The sequence below is a fragment of the Nycticebus coucang genome, chromosome 4, assembly GCF_027406575.1.
Source record: "Nycticebus coucang isolate mNycCou1 chromosome 4, mNycCou1.pri, whole genome shotgun sequence".
Taxonomy (NCBI): Eukaryota; Metazoa; Chordata; class Mammalia; order Primates; family Lorisidae; genus Nycticebus; species Nycticebus coucang.
In genome coordinates, this window is record NC_069783.1 from 18664185 (window position 1) to 18680736 (window position 16552).

Below are 16552 nucleotides of genomic sequence, written 5' to 3' on the forward strand. Positions count from 1 at the left end.
ACTGCACAAGGTATTTTGAGCACAGCTTAGCAGTTATCTATTAAAACATAAAATGTTAACAATAATACTTTGCCCAGCAATTCCATATTCAGGAATTTATTCTATCAGAGTTATTGTGCAAACCTTTTGTACAAAGAATTAGGGACAATCCAAATGTCATAAATATGATCTTGGTTATTAAATAATGTAGCTACTAAAAATAAGCAGAAATGTTAAACAACAGGTAAAAAATTTAGTACAGAAAGCCAAAACACTTTTCTAGCTGGAGTGATCTTTTTTTTTTTTTTTTCTTTGAGACCAGAGCCTGACTCTATTACCCGGGCTAGTGAGCTCAAATGTATGTCAGCCTACCTCACAAGAATTTCAGACTCTTGAGTTCAACCAACCCTCCTGCCTCAGTCTTCTGAGTAGCTGGGACTATAGGCCCTCCCCTCCAATGCCCAGCTAATTTTTCTATTTTTAGTAGAGACAGATCTTGTTCTTGCTTGCGCTGGTGTCAAACTCCTGAGCAACAGTTATCATCCTGCCTCTGCCTATCAGAGTGCCAGCCTTACAGGTATGAGCCACCTCAACTGGCAATGGACGAGAGCTTAAGAGATCGTTTTCTCAGGTTGGCACCTGTAGCTCAAGTGGCTAAGGTACCAGCCACATACACCAGAGCTGGTGGGTTCGAATCCAGCCTGGCCCTGCCAAACAATGACAACTACAACCAAAAAATAGCTGGGCGTTGTGGCGGGCACCTTTAGTCCCAGTTATTTGGGAGGCTGAGGCAAGAGAAATCACTTAAGCCCAGGAGTTGGAGGTTGCTATGAGCTGTGATGCCACAACACTCTACCCAGGGTGATAGCTTGAGGCTTCGTCTCAAAAAAAAAAAAAAAAAAAAATAGAGAGAGATCGTTTTCTCTATATGAGAAGAGGTCCAGAGGTCCAAAGAGGTAATATTCTTCATTTCATGTTTCCTAAATGAATACATTTAAAAGAAGAACAAGAGTATTAAAAAGAATTCCTATTGTGGGAGGCGCCTGTGGCTCAGAGAGTAGGGCACTGGCCCCACATACAGAGGAAGGCAGGTTCAAACCCAGCCCCAGCCAAACTGCAACAAAAAAATAGCCGGGTGTTGTGGCAGGCACCTGTAGTCCCAGCTACTTGGGAGGCTGAGGCAAGAGAATTGCCTAAGCCCACGAGTCAGAGGTTGCTGTGAGCTGTGACACCACAGCACTTCACCAAGGATGATAAAGTAAGACTCTGTCTCTACAAAAATAAATAAATAAATAAAAATTAAAAAAAAAATTCCTATTGCAATAGATCATTTCTTTAAGAATCATTAGATTCTAGCAGAGTAATACACAGAGAACAGCCCACCAAAGGGGAAGCATTAGAGTTAGTACCACCCAAAAAGAAATCAATACAGAATTCTCTTGAGAAAAATGTTATCATGTTAAAACCAATGTTAAGTTTAAATTACTTAAAAAAAAAAAAAAAAAAAAAAAAGAAAGAAAAAAGAAAAGTGACACACACCTGTAATCCCAGCTACTTGGAAGGCTGAGGTGGGAAGATTATTTCAGCCCAACAGTCTGAGACCATACTAAACAATATAGTGATATAGAACGCCCCCATCTAAAAAAAAAGGTTAAGTTTGTACTGAACAGACTTCTACCTTGTCATTGTTTCCTGTATTATAAATACAGTATAATAGTAACTATTTACATTGGATTAGTTACCATAACTAATCTAAAGATGATTTAAAGTGTCTGGAAAAATAAGCCTAGGAGATGATTTAAAGTGTCTGGAAAAATAAGCCTAGGTTATATGCAAATACTATGACATTTTATGTAAGGAGGGATAGGTTCTTGGAACCAGCCCCCAGGTAACTATAGTTAAGTAACATGGGGGGGGGGGAGAACAATGCTAAACATTGGTAAACAGATGAGAAATCAATGTGATTACCTTAACAATTTAATAAAAGTGGAAACCACACCAATGTCTGCCAAAGGTTATCTACTGATTTTAATTTTTTTCTCAGTTATTACATATAAAGAAATTAAATCCAAGGGAAATTAATGTGTAGCCTTAAGTCACAGATAAATTGAGTTATCTATTTGAGAGCTATATATTACCTTGTGCATGATTATTTTTCTCTGAGCCGGTTCAGCCATATCAATCATCTTTTGAACCACGTAATTGGCATACTGGTCCTTCATCATGGTGTATAAGGCACTGTGAGGACCATCATTCTGACAGCAAACTTCATCAATCAGTAAAGCTCTCTCAGCACGGGAGGCATGAGTAACACACTTTTCTACTACATTGCTAAAATTTAAAGTTGTTAAACAAAATTCTGTTAATTTATTTGCACCAAAATTTCCTTGACTTTTATCTACTCCAAAGAATTAGTAAACAGAAGAGTCAAGATAGGATTCTTTTGTTTTATGACTGCACTTAAATCAGAAATTAGTATCACAGGACAAAATTCTAATTAAAAAAAGGAAACCAGGTCATTATTAAGTTCTGAGACTTTGAAGAACTTATACTAAATAAATGCACATTTCCTCACAGGTGTCGGAGACAAATAACTTTTTAAATACAGACTTCAAAAATAGAACATATATCTCAGCAAAACAAATTACGTAGATTTTAAAAAGTAAAAATAATGATCTGTATGTGCTTTTTAACACCACCAAAAAAGATTACATTCTAAATGTACTTCTATGCTTACTAATAAAAGATAAGAAATTCAAAGAACTGACCCCTGGTATTAGAAAATAACAGCAATACCTGGCAAATTTGTGTTGACTCAGGGCTAAGACCTTTCCCCTGATTTCAGAAACAATTTTACTTTTGTCTTCAGGTCGACCATGTTCCAGTACATGCTGAATAACATAATTGCCATACTGATCCTAAGGACAAATATTTAAAAATTACTACATCTAGGTCATTCCTTAAGAATGATTACTCTTTAAAAAGATATGAATTATTTTTGTCTAAACATCTAACATACAGTCAGAAGAATAGAATAGGCTTTGTTTCCCTGTTTTTATATAATATTTAATAAGTTTCTTTGAAAAATCATAACAATTTCCAAAAATGTATAAATATTTCAAATTATTAGGTACATTATACCTGTACCAACTGCTCTGTATGTTGGTGAAGTTCTTCTAAGATAGGTAAGGTCTGTTCTGCAGTACAATGTTCTAGAATGCGCTGAATTACTCTGCAGCCATAAGGATGAGTTGAAAGCACAAATACCTTAAGACAATTAAAAAAATTAGAATTTGTATTCTCTGACATTTTTTAATGGTTTTATAAGGCAGATAGGTTTTTGACAACACCTAGAATTAGTTTAAAATAGAAGGGTGATGGATTCACATTCAATATGACCACCATGGTAGCTAAGACTGGCATTTAGGGAGGAAGAAGCACTCAATTTAGGAGCTAATAACCAGAAGATTGAGGGTACATAATAATGGGAATAAATGGGTGTTAAAAGGGAAGGTAGTTTAACATATAATTAAATGCCATTAATTATACATATTAATACACTACATATTAATCACTAATTGCTGTGTATTTTCTGTGTTATTATATAGCAGTGATTTTCAACCGGTGTGCCATGAAAATTTTTAAAGATCATTAATTATTATTATTATTTTTTATTTATTTATTTTTCTTTTTAAATTTTTGCAGTTTTTGGCTGGGGCTGGGTTTGAATCCGCCACCTCTGGCATACAGGGCCGGCACCCTACACCTTTGAGCCACAGGCACCGCCCTAGATCATTAATTATTTTTGAAAGAAGTTCAAAGCACAGTAAAATTATGACATAATTTTCAATTATTATTTTTTTTTTTGATCAATGTAATGTAAATGTGCCATGGAAATTTAAGTCTAGGTTCAAGTGTGCTTCGAGATAAAAAAGATTGAAAAACACTGTTGTATAATTTTAAGTCTTCTTTCCTCCTTCATCCTCCAAGGAAATCTTTGTTTTGGCTGGGCCAGGTATGAACGCGCCACCCCGGGTATATGTGGCCAGTGCCTACTCCTTGAGCCACAGGTGCCACTCCCTCTCCAAGGAAATCTGGAAAACTTTGCTAAGTTTATAATACTAAGAGTGATTACCTTTACTACTTGAAATATTGTGATCATAACCTGTATTTCTGTATTTTGCATGTTCAAAAAAAGGATGTTATCTACTAACTCTATGTAAGAGGAAAAACTAATGCACATTTACTATTTAGTCTTCAATTTTTATATGCCAGTCCTAGGTATTATCTTGTGACTTACTAAAACTGTGTTAACATACAAAATTCTAAAATAACACATCCTACAAATTAGAACCCCAAACTCAATCTTACTTGTCCTTTGAAAGCATCAATGATGAACTGCAGTGACTGTGGCTGAACACATTCAATACATTTTTGTACAACATGATTTCCATTCTGATCTTTCACACACTTGAGTACATGACCATCTAACTCCTTTACCATTTCACTCTGTAAAAGAAGATGCCATTTAAATAACTATCTCAATAAAAATTAGTAAAATTATACAAACGCACACTAAAAATTATTTTCCCTTTAAATATAATTAGCAGAAACTACTAAAACATATTTTGCAAGACTATAAAGTAAACAATACATGTTGAAATAACCTAATGGTGCTGAATTTGCCATAGTTAGGCTGTCTTCACTGCTACATCACTCACTAATCCTTAACAATAGGTAAACTAATACAACTAATTCAGGTATCTATGTTTTTGCCCTACTTAGCATCCTCTCCAAAGTAATTATGTTTAATGGCTGTGAAAGTCTATCAAGTGCATAGAAAAAAGATAAGAAATTAAGCACATCTGGTCTATGTGATTTTCACATATCTTGTTATTATTCCTGTTAAAAAAAGAATTACTGTTGGACATTTTTGTTCTTCCTTTCTAATGCTCTTAAAATAAAGAACTTACTAGCTGTTATCATTGACATGACAATCTGTGTGCCTAACTGGAGCAATAAAAATGGCACTGTGCAGAAATGAAGCACACATATTCAGTCTAAAGGTATTCACATTTGTCTTTCCTTGAAAGACATTCTTGACGACCTTCTGTCATAGTTGCACAGGAATCCTATTAAGTCAAGCTATAACATGGTTGTTTAGGTATAAATTATAAAATGGACTAAATTACAAAATAAAATGTATTTAAAATCCAAATAAGTAGAATACTATTATTCATTAACTGGTTCACCTAAGACTTACTCCCAATGCTTTATACATGTATTTTTTTGTTGTTGCAGTTTTTGGCCAGGGCTGGGATTAAATCTGCCACCTCCGGTATATGAGGACCATGCCCTATTCCTTGAGCCACAGGTGCTGCCCCCATGCTATATATATATATATATATATATTTTTTTTTTTTTTTTTTTTTTCTTTTGAGCAGTTTTTAGCCTGGGCCATGTTTGAACGCACCACCCCTAGTGTATGGGGCCAGTGCCCTACTCCTTGAGCCACAGGCATCACCTGAATGCTTTATATTTTTAAATATCAAAGACATTGTGGCAGAGAAGTCCCATGCTTTTAAGTAACCAGACTTGTTTCTCTTTTCTCCATTGTTACATAATCTTCAATTACTCTAAAACTCAGGACTTCTTTTTGTTTTCTTTTTTAAGACAGAGAGTCTCACTTTGTCGCCCTTGTAGAGTGTCATGGTGTCATAGCTCACAGCAACCTGAAACTCTTGGGCTAAAGTGATTCACTTGCCTCAGCCTCCCAATAGCTGGGACTACAGGTGCCTGCCACAACGCTCATCTAATTTTAGAGAGGCAGTCTCACTCTGGCTATCCACCCACCCCGGCCTCCCAAGTGCTGGGATTATAGGCATGAGGCACTGTGCTCAGCCATTAAAACTCAGGATTTCCTCTGGAGGAATAATGTACTTTCTTCTTACAGATTATTAATACTGTGATTAATGTGTATACACGCACACAAACATACCCATCCATCCCTGTATTACTATTGTTTTCGATTCTAGGATTTACTTTTATTGTATGAGAGTTAAGTTAATGTTTCCAGTATTAACTGCCATTATCTTTTAAGAAATAATTATTTCCTTGACTATTTTATGTTTTCTTCTTCTTCTTAGAGACAGTCTTACTTTGTCGCCCTTGGTAGAGTGCCGTGGCGTCATAGCTCACGGCAACCTCCAGCTCTTGGGCTTAGGCGATTCTCTTGCTTTAGCCTCCCTCCCGAGTATAGCTGGGACTACAGGCACCTGCCACAACACCTGGCTATTTTTTTGTTGCAGTTTGGCTGGGGCCAGGTTCGAACCCGCCATCCTCAGTATATGGGGCCGGTGCCCTATTCACTGAGCCACAGGTGCTGCTCTGTGTTTTCATAATAATATATAAATCATGCATAAACAGCATCTACTTTGGGATTAATTTTATATTTAAAATCTGTTAATGCTTACATAAGAATCTACTAATTAGTGCTGCTTTATAGTATATTTTAAAAATTTGGTAGATCAGCATTTATTCTCATTTCCTAAGAATGGAGTATATTATTGTTAGGTTACTTTTCTGTGGAGTTAGATTTCAAAAAAATTTACATATGTGTATTTAACTAGAATGCAATAAAATTATTGGTACTAAAATCTTTATTCTTTCTGAAAATTTTTTACATTCCTTAATGTTCCATAAAAATTTTATTCTTACAGAGAATACATGAGATACAATTCAAATAAACATCAGAAATAGTAAAATGCATTCTGATATTCTAGAACAGTGGTTCTCAACCTTCCTAATACTGCAGCCTTTAATACAGTTCCTGTGGGTCACGACCCACAGGTTGAGAACTGCTGTTCTAGAAAATTAGCCATCATTTAGTACTCTGCTTAGCACATAGTAGGTACTGAAATTTTCATTTAGAAATGATCTACTTTGTAACTTTTATTTAGTAATGCACTATTTGAGACACATTTAAAAAATCTTTTAGTCTAGTAGAAATACTTCAGTCATTTCAAGGTTATAAAATAAAGTAGTAATTTAAAAATGCAATGAAATAATACAAAAATTTTGTCTTAACTTACAATTACCTGCTGGTCAGATGAAATAGACTCTAGTGCTTTCTGAATAACACGGCAGCCATACATCTGCAAGGCTAAAGGTAGAACATGACCGCGAATACGAGTTGCCAGGGCTAACTTTTGATCCAAACTCCCAAACTGACAGAAAAGAATATAATATTAATAAAAAGTGACCATATTACTTTGTTAAACTTGAATGAGACAGTGTTTGCAGTCCATAAGATCTATTTTAAAAATAACACCTTTGGTAATTACGTAGGGAGGAGATATTAAGAAAAAAGCCAATTAAGACAGACCTGGAGATATTTCTAATAATAATTTAACTATCTTTTTGTTAAGTCATACTACCTAAAATTTCCCTGTTATTATACACGAGGATCAACCATCTTCTTACAAGTAAACATCTTCATTCTTAATAGAAATCCTCATCTTTAATACATAAACTTCTAAGCCATATATTCAGACCAGTAAAAATCTCGTACTCAATTCTCAAACTATATTCTAATGTAAGAGGTGAAAATCTATTAAGTCAACCTACAAAACATGTTTAGTTATAAACTGAAATTAAGCTAAATTACAAAATAAAACACCTTTATAAATCCAAATAATTCATTAACTGGTTCACCTAAGACTTGTTATCAGCAATTTAATTTTCAAATATTCATTAGGATTAGCCTTAAAATTTTCATTTAAGGTCGGCTCATATCTTTAAAATTGGTTCATGCCTATAATCCTAGCATTCTGGGAGGCTGATGTGAGTGGATTGAAAGAGTTCATGGGTTCGAGACCAGCCTGAGCAAGAGCGAGACCTCATCTCTAAAAATACCCAGGCGTTGTGGTGGGTGCCTATAGTCCCAACTATTGGGGAGGCGGAGGCTGAGGCAAGAGTTTAAGGTTGCTCTAAGATATGATGCCATGGCACTCTACCAAGAGCGACAAAATAAGACTGTGTCAAAAAAAAATATATTCCGATAAAATACGTATACTCTACAAAATATAATTTTAACTTTCTTAAGTATGTAATTCAGTACCATTAATTACACTCACACTATTGTGCTACTATCATCACTATTTCCAAATCTCTCCCAGAGCCTCAAACAGAAATGCTATACCCATTAAACAGTAACTTCTTATTTTCCTTCTTCCCCCAGACATAAATCTACTTTATGTCTTCATGAATTTGCTATTTCTAGACATTTCATACTGGTGGAACCTCATGTTTGTCCTTTTGTAGTTGACTTACTGCACTTAAATGTTTTCAGGGTTCATCCATATTACAGAATGTTATCAGAACTTCACTCCTTTTTTGGCTTGGCTATACCATTTTATATTTTTGCCAGAAAAGTACAAAGATTTTAACTTATTCACATACTCACCTACACAAGTTGTTTTCCATTTTAAAAATTTTATTTATTTTTTTTTAGAAGTAGGATTTCTTTGTTATCTAGGCCACAGTGCAGTGGTACAACTGTAACTCACTGTTGCCTCTAAATCCTGGGCTCAAGCAAAGCAATCCTACTGCCTCAGCCTCCCAAGTAGCTAGGACTGTAAACGCACACCACCAAGCCTGTTTTTGACTTTATTAGAAATGTTATCCAGTCTGGTTTGAACTTCTGGCCTCAAGTGATCTTCTTGTCTTGGCCTCCCAAAGAGCTGAGATTATAGGTAGGAGCTACCATGTTGGCCATTTTCTTTTTGATCACAGCCATACTATAGTACAAGTAAAGTAAGTGGTATCTCATTGTGATGCTATTTTTTCATGGCTTGTTGACTATTTGTATTATCTTTAATGTCTATGCAAGTCCTCTGTCCATTTTTTAAATGGGTTATCTGTCTTTTTGCTGTTGAGTTTTAGGAGTTATTTATATATCCTATATATGAAATCTTTATCAGGCAACCTACATGCTTACCTCAAAAAACTTCTGTATAACATAGTTGCCAAAAACATCTGTCATTAATTGATAGGCTGCTTGTAGAATTTCATTAAATACCATTTGTCGCTCAGCTGGAGTAGCTCTCTCTAACTTTTGCTGTATGAATCTATGGCAAAAAATTTAAATGCCATGACAGTAAGCTGAAAACAAGGTCTTCAAAATCTGTTATCTCTTGAGTATTACATTCCCCCTTCTACATATACACCCACACAAATAAAATTATTTTGAAAGATAATATTAACATTCTTTATACTATAGAGAACAAGGAGGACAAAAGTTATAAAACATTTCTTTGTAATACTTTATTATGATTATTATTATTATTTTGCAGTTTTTGGCTGGGGCTGGGTTCAAACCCGCCATCTCTGGTACATGGGGCCAGCGCCCCACTCCTTGAGCCACAGGCACTGCCTCCTCTTTGTAATACTTTAACTTAACTACTAGTTAGACCCACACAAAACCTGGACATAAAGATGTTTACTCTTTCTTAGGTTAGTTTAGTTACACTGTAATAAATGAACAAGAAAATCACACAATTTTTGCTGGTTGTTCATTATTATTCATAATACACAATAAATTAAAATATCTACTTTCAGAACATAATAAAAGAAAATTCACCCAACACAAATAAACTAAGCTAACTACTATGAGTGATACGAAGTTCATTTGCTGCTCTTTAAGGAATTTCCAACTATAGTCATGTACTTCATAAACAGTGATAAAATCCTATTGATTAACAATTTTAGTCAATAACCAGGGACCAGTTTCATAGAAGACAATTTTTCCACAGACAGGAGGAGGGGTGGGACAGGAGATGGAGCTATGATGCTATGTGGCCAGGTTCCCAAAAGGCTACAGACCAGTAACCATCTGCAACCCAAGGGGTGGGGACTAACTTTTTGTAGGCCTAGGCAAATATGTCTTTGACTTAGTTCTTAACAAAAGTTTAAAAACAGAAAAAAGCTTAAAGAATATGGATACAAAGGAAGAAAGTATTTTTGTGTAGTTATAATGTGTTTGTGTTTTAAAGTGTTATCAAAGAATCAACAATTAAAATACATTTTAAATTTTATAAAGTAAAAACGTTATGAACTCTTCATTTAAAAAAAGGTTATAGTGAGCTACGGTTAATTTATTATTAAAGGAAAAAATTTAAAAGAAATTTAGTGTAGCCTGAGTGTGCAGTTTTATGAAGTCTATAGTAATATCCACTAATGTCTTGGGCCCTTCAAATTCACTCACCACTCACTGACTCACCCGAAAACCATTTCCAGTCTGGCAAGCTCTATACAGGTGTACCTTTTATTTTTTTATATTGTATTTTTACCAAACTTTTCTATGCTCAGATATACAAACATTTACCTTTGTGTTATAACTACCTGCAGTATTCAGGTTTGTAGCCTTGGAGGAACAGGTTACTGTAACATAAAGCCTACATATGTAGGTTATTCCATCTAACTTTGTGTACACTCTATAATGTTTGCACATCACATTTCTTAGAATATATCCCTTTTGTTAAATGACACATGACTCTAGGGGGAGGCAAAATTCGTTTTCTAGTTTATCTTAAAACCACAAAAAAGGAAAACATCTTAAATTTACTGATGTGTTAGTATTCTATTTTCCTATCTTGAGAATGCTAATTCACTTGTATCTCTCAAGCATTCTATCTAATGTAAAAGGGCACCAAATTTTCCTGTAGGAATGTGAAATTATTTCGATCTAAGCCAAGTCACTCTAAATACTAACAATAAAGCAATACAAAAGGATTTAAGATCGCTATTGTTTTTAAGATAAACTCATCAGGAAACTCAAGTGTACAAATGTAATTCAGAGCCAATGTAATCAAAGTTAAGTGGAAAAAGCAGGCACTGCTACATTTGTTATAAAAATATTCTCATAGAATAAAACTGTGAAACCATAAAAAAAGTAGAAAATATCACCTACCTAGAACCATGCTGGTCTTGAGAAAACTCAACTATATGTCCAATCAAGTCTCTAAGTTGAAGGTTTGGGAAGCGGTTGTTTCTGAAATCTTCCAATAATCTACTGCGGCCAGAAGGCATAATATCAGACCTATTATACCGAAGCCGAGAAGGAGGAAAGAGCTGGCTGCTGGAGCTAAATAGACTTGAAGTGCTTGAAGCACTTCGGTATTTTGCTTCTGCTCCAGGTGCTGCAGAGATATATCGACCACTACCATTTGTCAGTCCTCCTACAACAAAGCAGCTGTGGTCAGCAAGTATTTTTGAAAGTTGTTCCTCATAAAAGTTACTTAATCTATAAATTCAATCAATAAAGAAATATTCCCCCCCTAATTCCTATTTGTTATGACAGGAAATTAAAATTGAAAAGGAAAAATCTCACACACATACTTAATGTATGTGGCCCTATGGAAAAAAAAGACTAGAAAACAAGAGAAATAAACCTGTTACTTATTCTTTGGCAGCTTAGTCTAAAATGTAATTTTAAGATCGAATATCATATCAACTCAAAGCAACACCAGAATACAGAAACAACCAACAAAATCTTTAGTTACATTAACAAGCAAGTTTAGCTAGCAAACTGAGATTTTAAGCCATTGAAATAGTTTGAAATTCATTTGCAGTTAATGAGATAACATTGTGTCAAATCCATATTTTGAGGAAGATATTAAAAGTACATTAAGTCATATATACTTCTATGTAAAAGACAATCATTTCTTAGTTCATCCATTAGCTGAAGAAAAAAGACCCAAAATAGCAGATAAATCAAATCTAAGTTATACACTATTTTATAAAAATATTTTTTAAAAAAATTTTGAAAATATTCGCCATAAAAATGCTTTATTTTGCAGACAAGAAATAGTAATAAATAGCAGTTATTAAATGAATAAAAAGCCTCTTTAACATGTTTAATTTGAAATGAGAAAATTAAAGGGTAATCAATAGAAACAAAAATAATCAAGAAATTGTGTTTATTACAAATAACAGTTTAAAAGTACTTGACAGTGTCCTTTTAAAAAAGAAAAATGTATATACAATTACAAAATGCAGATTTAGTAATTCAGAAAAACAAAAAGCACCAGCTGTGTGCTATTAATTCTATGTGGAGTAGTGCTATTATATAGTACAATCCAGGCCACAGGGTATAGCTGATCCCAAGGACACACTGTCAGTGCAAAGCTATTAAAGGCCAAAAAGAATTCCAAAGACAGGGAGCAGTATAAGTTAAAATCCTAGAGGGATAACTGGGTTAGGGCATTCCTCTTTTATTCTCTGTCCCTACCGCCCTACTTTAATTTTTCTGCATTATATACATCATATCATACATTTATTTATTTGAATCCCCAACTCCTTCTCCAGTGTGTCATAATACAGTGTCCATAAAGTTCAGGTGCAATTTAAAATTTAAAACTACTTTAAAGTGCACACAAACTTTATGGACACCCTTTATTATGTTTAATTACATGCTAGATATCCAGCATCTATAATAACATCTAGCAGACAGTAAGTGGGTATACAACAAATATTTACAGAATGACAACTAGAGGGCACATTTTATGTAACATCAACTGCCTATGGCTTAGTGCTAAAAGATCTCGTAAAAAGTGTAATTTAAAATGCCATATTATACATCAAAATCACTACCACCAAATGCTTGTTTCAGTTCTACATAACTATAACTATCTCAGCACCCATATATAATATTCAAGATGTCAAAGAGTTCAGTGTTTCAATTATATCTCATTACTACCAAATTTTCCACTCCCCATTCTTTTTTTATATAGTTGCACGAACTGTTCATAACAATAAATGATCACTAGCCTATTTGATTCCTTAACAATACAATTCAGATGACTTCTACAACTACTATAATTGGGTAGTACTGCATCCCACACATTGCCAGTGTTTTTCCTTTTTGTAGGGTAAGGGTGTTTTGCTTATCATGCCAATCTGTTCTTATACGTTATCAATTATATTTTTCCTTTCAAAAGCCATTTGATGATGCTACTTTATGATAAAAACCTACACAGCATCTGTTAGAGCGCATCCTCCAAAACCTTCAATCTAGTTTTTAAGTCATTGTTTCAAACTGACTTCTCACACAGATTTCCTAGTAGTATCATCTTAAGTGCGGATCTTCTCTCCCTTGTTCTTTATAATTTCTATGCCATTGCTTATCACTACCTCAAACATAAGGCCTACTCTTACCCTTAATGTGCTAAAGATTTTCAACATGAAATTCAATATACATACTTACCCTAGGAAATGAGCAAGCCCGTTTTATTTGGTACCTTCCAATATTTAGCAGTAATTTCTTTCACTAGATATTGATTCTATTCTATCAGCTCCCAATGCTAAACTGATGTACTGTCAGTGTAACAACCATCAAATAATGCTAAACTGCTTTGAGTTTTAAAAATTACTTAAGACTTTCAGTTCTAGGAGATCTTCTTAATTATCAAACTGAAAAATCAATGTCATCCAGGACAGGATACCTTTCCACACAAAGTAAATAAGCAAAATAAAGCCAGAATGTAATATAGATTTTAAATTTGTCTGAACATTGAAGCAGGTTATCCAAAACCTCTTGAAATTAAGAGACATTGAAGATTAAGAGACATTCTGTGAAAGAGGCCTACACTCTTCAAAAATGTCAAAGTCATAAAATATTCACAACCAGCTCAAGAATATAGAGCTGTGACAAATGAATGTAATGCGTGGTTCTCAAATGGGCCCTAAATCAATCCATCTCTCTCCCTCTCTTTCTTATAAAGGACATCAGTGAAACAACCGACAGCAACTGAATAAAGCTGGCTGACTTGATAGTGTATCAGTGTTAATTCTCTGATTTTGATAGTTGTTTATATGAAATTCATGACTTTCTAGGAAACACACAATGATGTATTTATGAATAAGGGACATCATGCCTGCAACTTCGTTTCAAAATTTATCAGGAAAAAAAAAATAACTTTAGTTGGGCAGAGTGACAAAAAGAGAGAAAGATAAGGCCAACATGGTAAAATGGTAACACCTGGCACATCTGGTGAAGGAGATCCTGGATTTTTTAAAACTAGTTTTGCCATTTTCCCATTAAGTTATAAATTATGACAAAATTAGTTAATTTCACAGATGAAGTCTCTATGGTCTAAAAGTGATGTGGACCATCAGCCAGACGCTTAGGCCAGAGTTCATCACATGCGCCACCCTTAAATGCTGTTTACAAATGTATCTTTCACATTCACTTATGAATAAGGGCAAACACCTTTTAAGTTCATGCTTGAAATAGTAAGATTTTTCAAGTTTTCATTAATTTTTTAAAGCAGTTCATTCTTTTAGAATCCTTCACTATTAAATGTCAAAAGTAGAGTCCTCCCTTGTTTTCTATGGGGGACTGGTTCCAGGATTCTATAAGACAGTAAAATCTGTGGATGCTCAAGTGCTATAGTTATTGGCCCTTGTTATCAGCGGGTCCTGCATCCCAAGACTTTCTGTAGATGCCAAACCCTTGGATCAGGAGGGCAGACTGTACTGGGAAAAACACAGGAAGAAGAAAAACATAACTTAGACAACCAAAAATAAAGAAATCTGATTAACTTTTACATTTCATTATTTCCTACCCTGGAATTTGGAATGACAGATTCTCCATCTATCAAATACAGACATACTTTAAAAATAGATACCTGAGCCTTAGTCAACACATAACTTTTTGATAATCTTTTCAAACAATCTACCTGAAGGCTTTCTGATAGCAATGTTTGGGGGCTAATGAATTAGAATCAAGATAATTTAAGGCTTCATTTCATAGGTTTTCAACTACTAATGAACAAATAAAAATGAAAATAAATGGATTTGGGGTCTGCTAGAGTTGAAATACAAGACGCCAGAAAACACCTAGTTAAGAGCCTGTTTCAGACGGGAAGGCTCTGGAAATCTCACCAAGTATGATGATGATAATGGAAGGTGACTAGTCAGTTGCAGTAGGCAAAGAATCAAAGAGACAGGATGAGTAGCTGGGAAAAGACTAAAATTAGGACAGGTAAATCATAGCATTAACTTTACTTATTTCTTTTTTTTTGTAGAGACAGAGTTTCACTTTATGGCCCTCAGTAGAGTGCCGTGGCATCACACAGCTCACAGCAACCTCCAACTCCTGGGCTTAGGTGATTCTCTTGCCTCAGCCTCCCGAGTAGCTGGGACTACAGGCACCCACCACAACGCCCATTTTTTGGTTGCAGTTCAGCTGGGGCCAGGTTTGAACCCGCCACCCTCAGTATATGGGGCCGGTGCCCTACCGACTGAGCCACAGGCGCCACCCAACTTTACTTATTTCTAGTCCATAAAGAGGTCTACTTAATCTCAGTTGAGTATTTTTTCTCAGATTACTTTTTTAAAAAAGTATTCTAACACTCAAGGGTAGACTGTAACATCATGGATAATACGACTTATTACTACATCTATTTGTATATGTTGCTTGGTTTTAATAGGAAAACCTAAAGCTGAAAAGTGGGAGAAACACTTTATAGTAGTGCTTCTCAATATGCACATGAATCTCGGTTACATGTTTCTATGCTTCACTGTGAAGGTCCATGGAATGTAGTAACTTATTACCTTGCTTAAAAATAAAAAGGCAACTATCTTTAAACCTAACTGAGCTTACTATCTGCATATTAACATGGCCTTCTTATCTTCTTATACACAATTTAAAAAAGGCTACGATTTATTGAATATTCTACACCGAACACTGTGATAGGCAAATTTTGCATAAAATACTATACTGTGTTGAACCATGTTCTCTAAAAAGTCATTTCTGAAAATGCTATATACGCCAACCACTTGAGGCAATTTGTTCTATTATGTGCTTCCAGCTTCTATCCATCATCCAACTGGCTAAGATTGGGACCTAGAGTTGGGAAACAAGAGGTCAGACAATACAGGGTAGAATTATGTTCCTCAACAAAGCTATCTTCGTTTTAATCCCTTGTTATCTGTGAAAGTAAAGTTGCTGGGAAAGAGGGTCTTTGCAGATGTAATCAAGTAAAAATGGGGGTGGTCATATTAGATTAGGGTGGGTTCTAATCCAATGACTGGTGTCCTTATAAGAGAAAGAAAATCTAGATATAGGGACACACAAGAAGAATACCATGTGACAATGGAAGCATACACTAGCATTATGCACCTAGAAACCAAGGAAAACCCAGGATTGCCAGCAACCACCAGTAGACAGAGGCAAGGAAAAACTGTTCCCCAGAAGCCTTCAGAGCCTGGTCCTCTTGACACTTAGATTTTAGACTTAGAACTATGAATAGAATCAATTTGTTTGAAGCCATTAGTTGTAATAATTTGTTATAGCAGCCCTAGCCTAATAGTATAAATGTCTTTTAAAAAAAAAAATTGAAGTTATTAGTCATCTGGTACATGAAATACTTAATGTTACTTGTTTAAACAATACAGTACATGCATACAGTGAATGCTGAAATAAATATAATACAGGACAGAAATATCATTATAATTGACTGAAGGTACAAGACAATATTTCAAATGTGTGTTGTTTTTTTTTCATTTTTTC

At 34.7% G+C, this 16552-nt stretch overlaps 1 protein-coding gene across 10 annotated transcripts in view; it reads right to left on the reverse strand.

Moving 5' to 3' along the window:
• The window catches only part of PUM2 (pumilio RNA binding family member 2), a 100454-nt gene that overhangs the window by 4126 nt on the left and 79776 nt on the right, over nt 1-16552 (reverse strand). For 8 of the 10 annotated variants that reach the window (XM_053587490.1, XM_053587489.1, XM_053587493.1 and 5 more), the window contains 7 exons: nt 10949-11216; nt 8978-9107; nt 7071-7205; nt 4351-4488; nt 3121-3246; nt 2776-2897; nt 2118-2310 (listed from right to left, as the gene is read on the reverse strand). In XM_053587490.1, the coding sequence (XP_053443465.1) occupies nt 2118-2310; nt 2776-2897; nt 3121-3246; nt 4351-4488; nt 7071-7205; nt 8978-9107; nt 10949-11216 (1112 nt within the window). The remainder of the gene's footprint in view (nt 1-2117; nt 2311-2775; nt 2898-3120; nt 3247-4350; nt 4489-7070; nt 7206-8977; nt 9108-10948; nt 11217-16552) is intronic. The other 2 variants (XM_053587498.1, XM_053587494.1) reach the window with 1 other exon arrangement.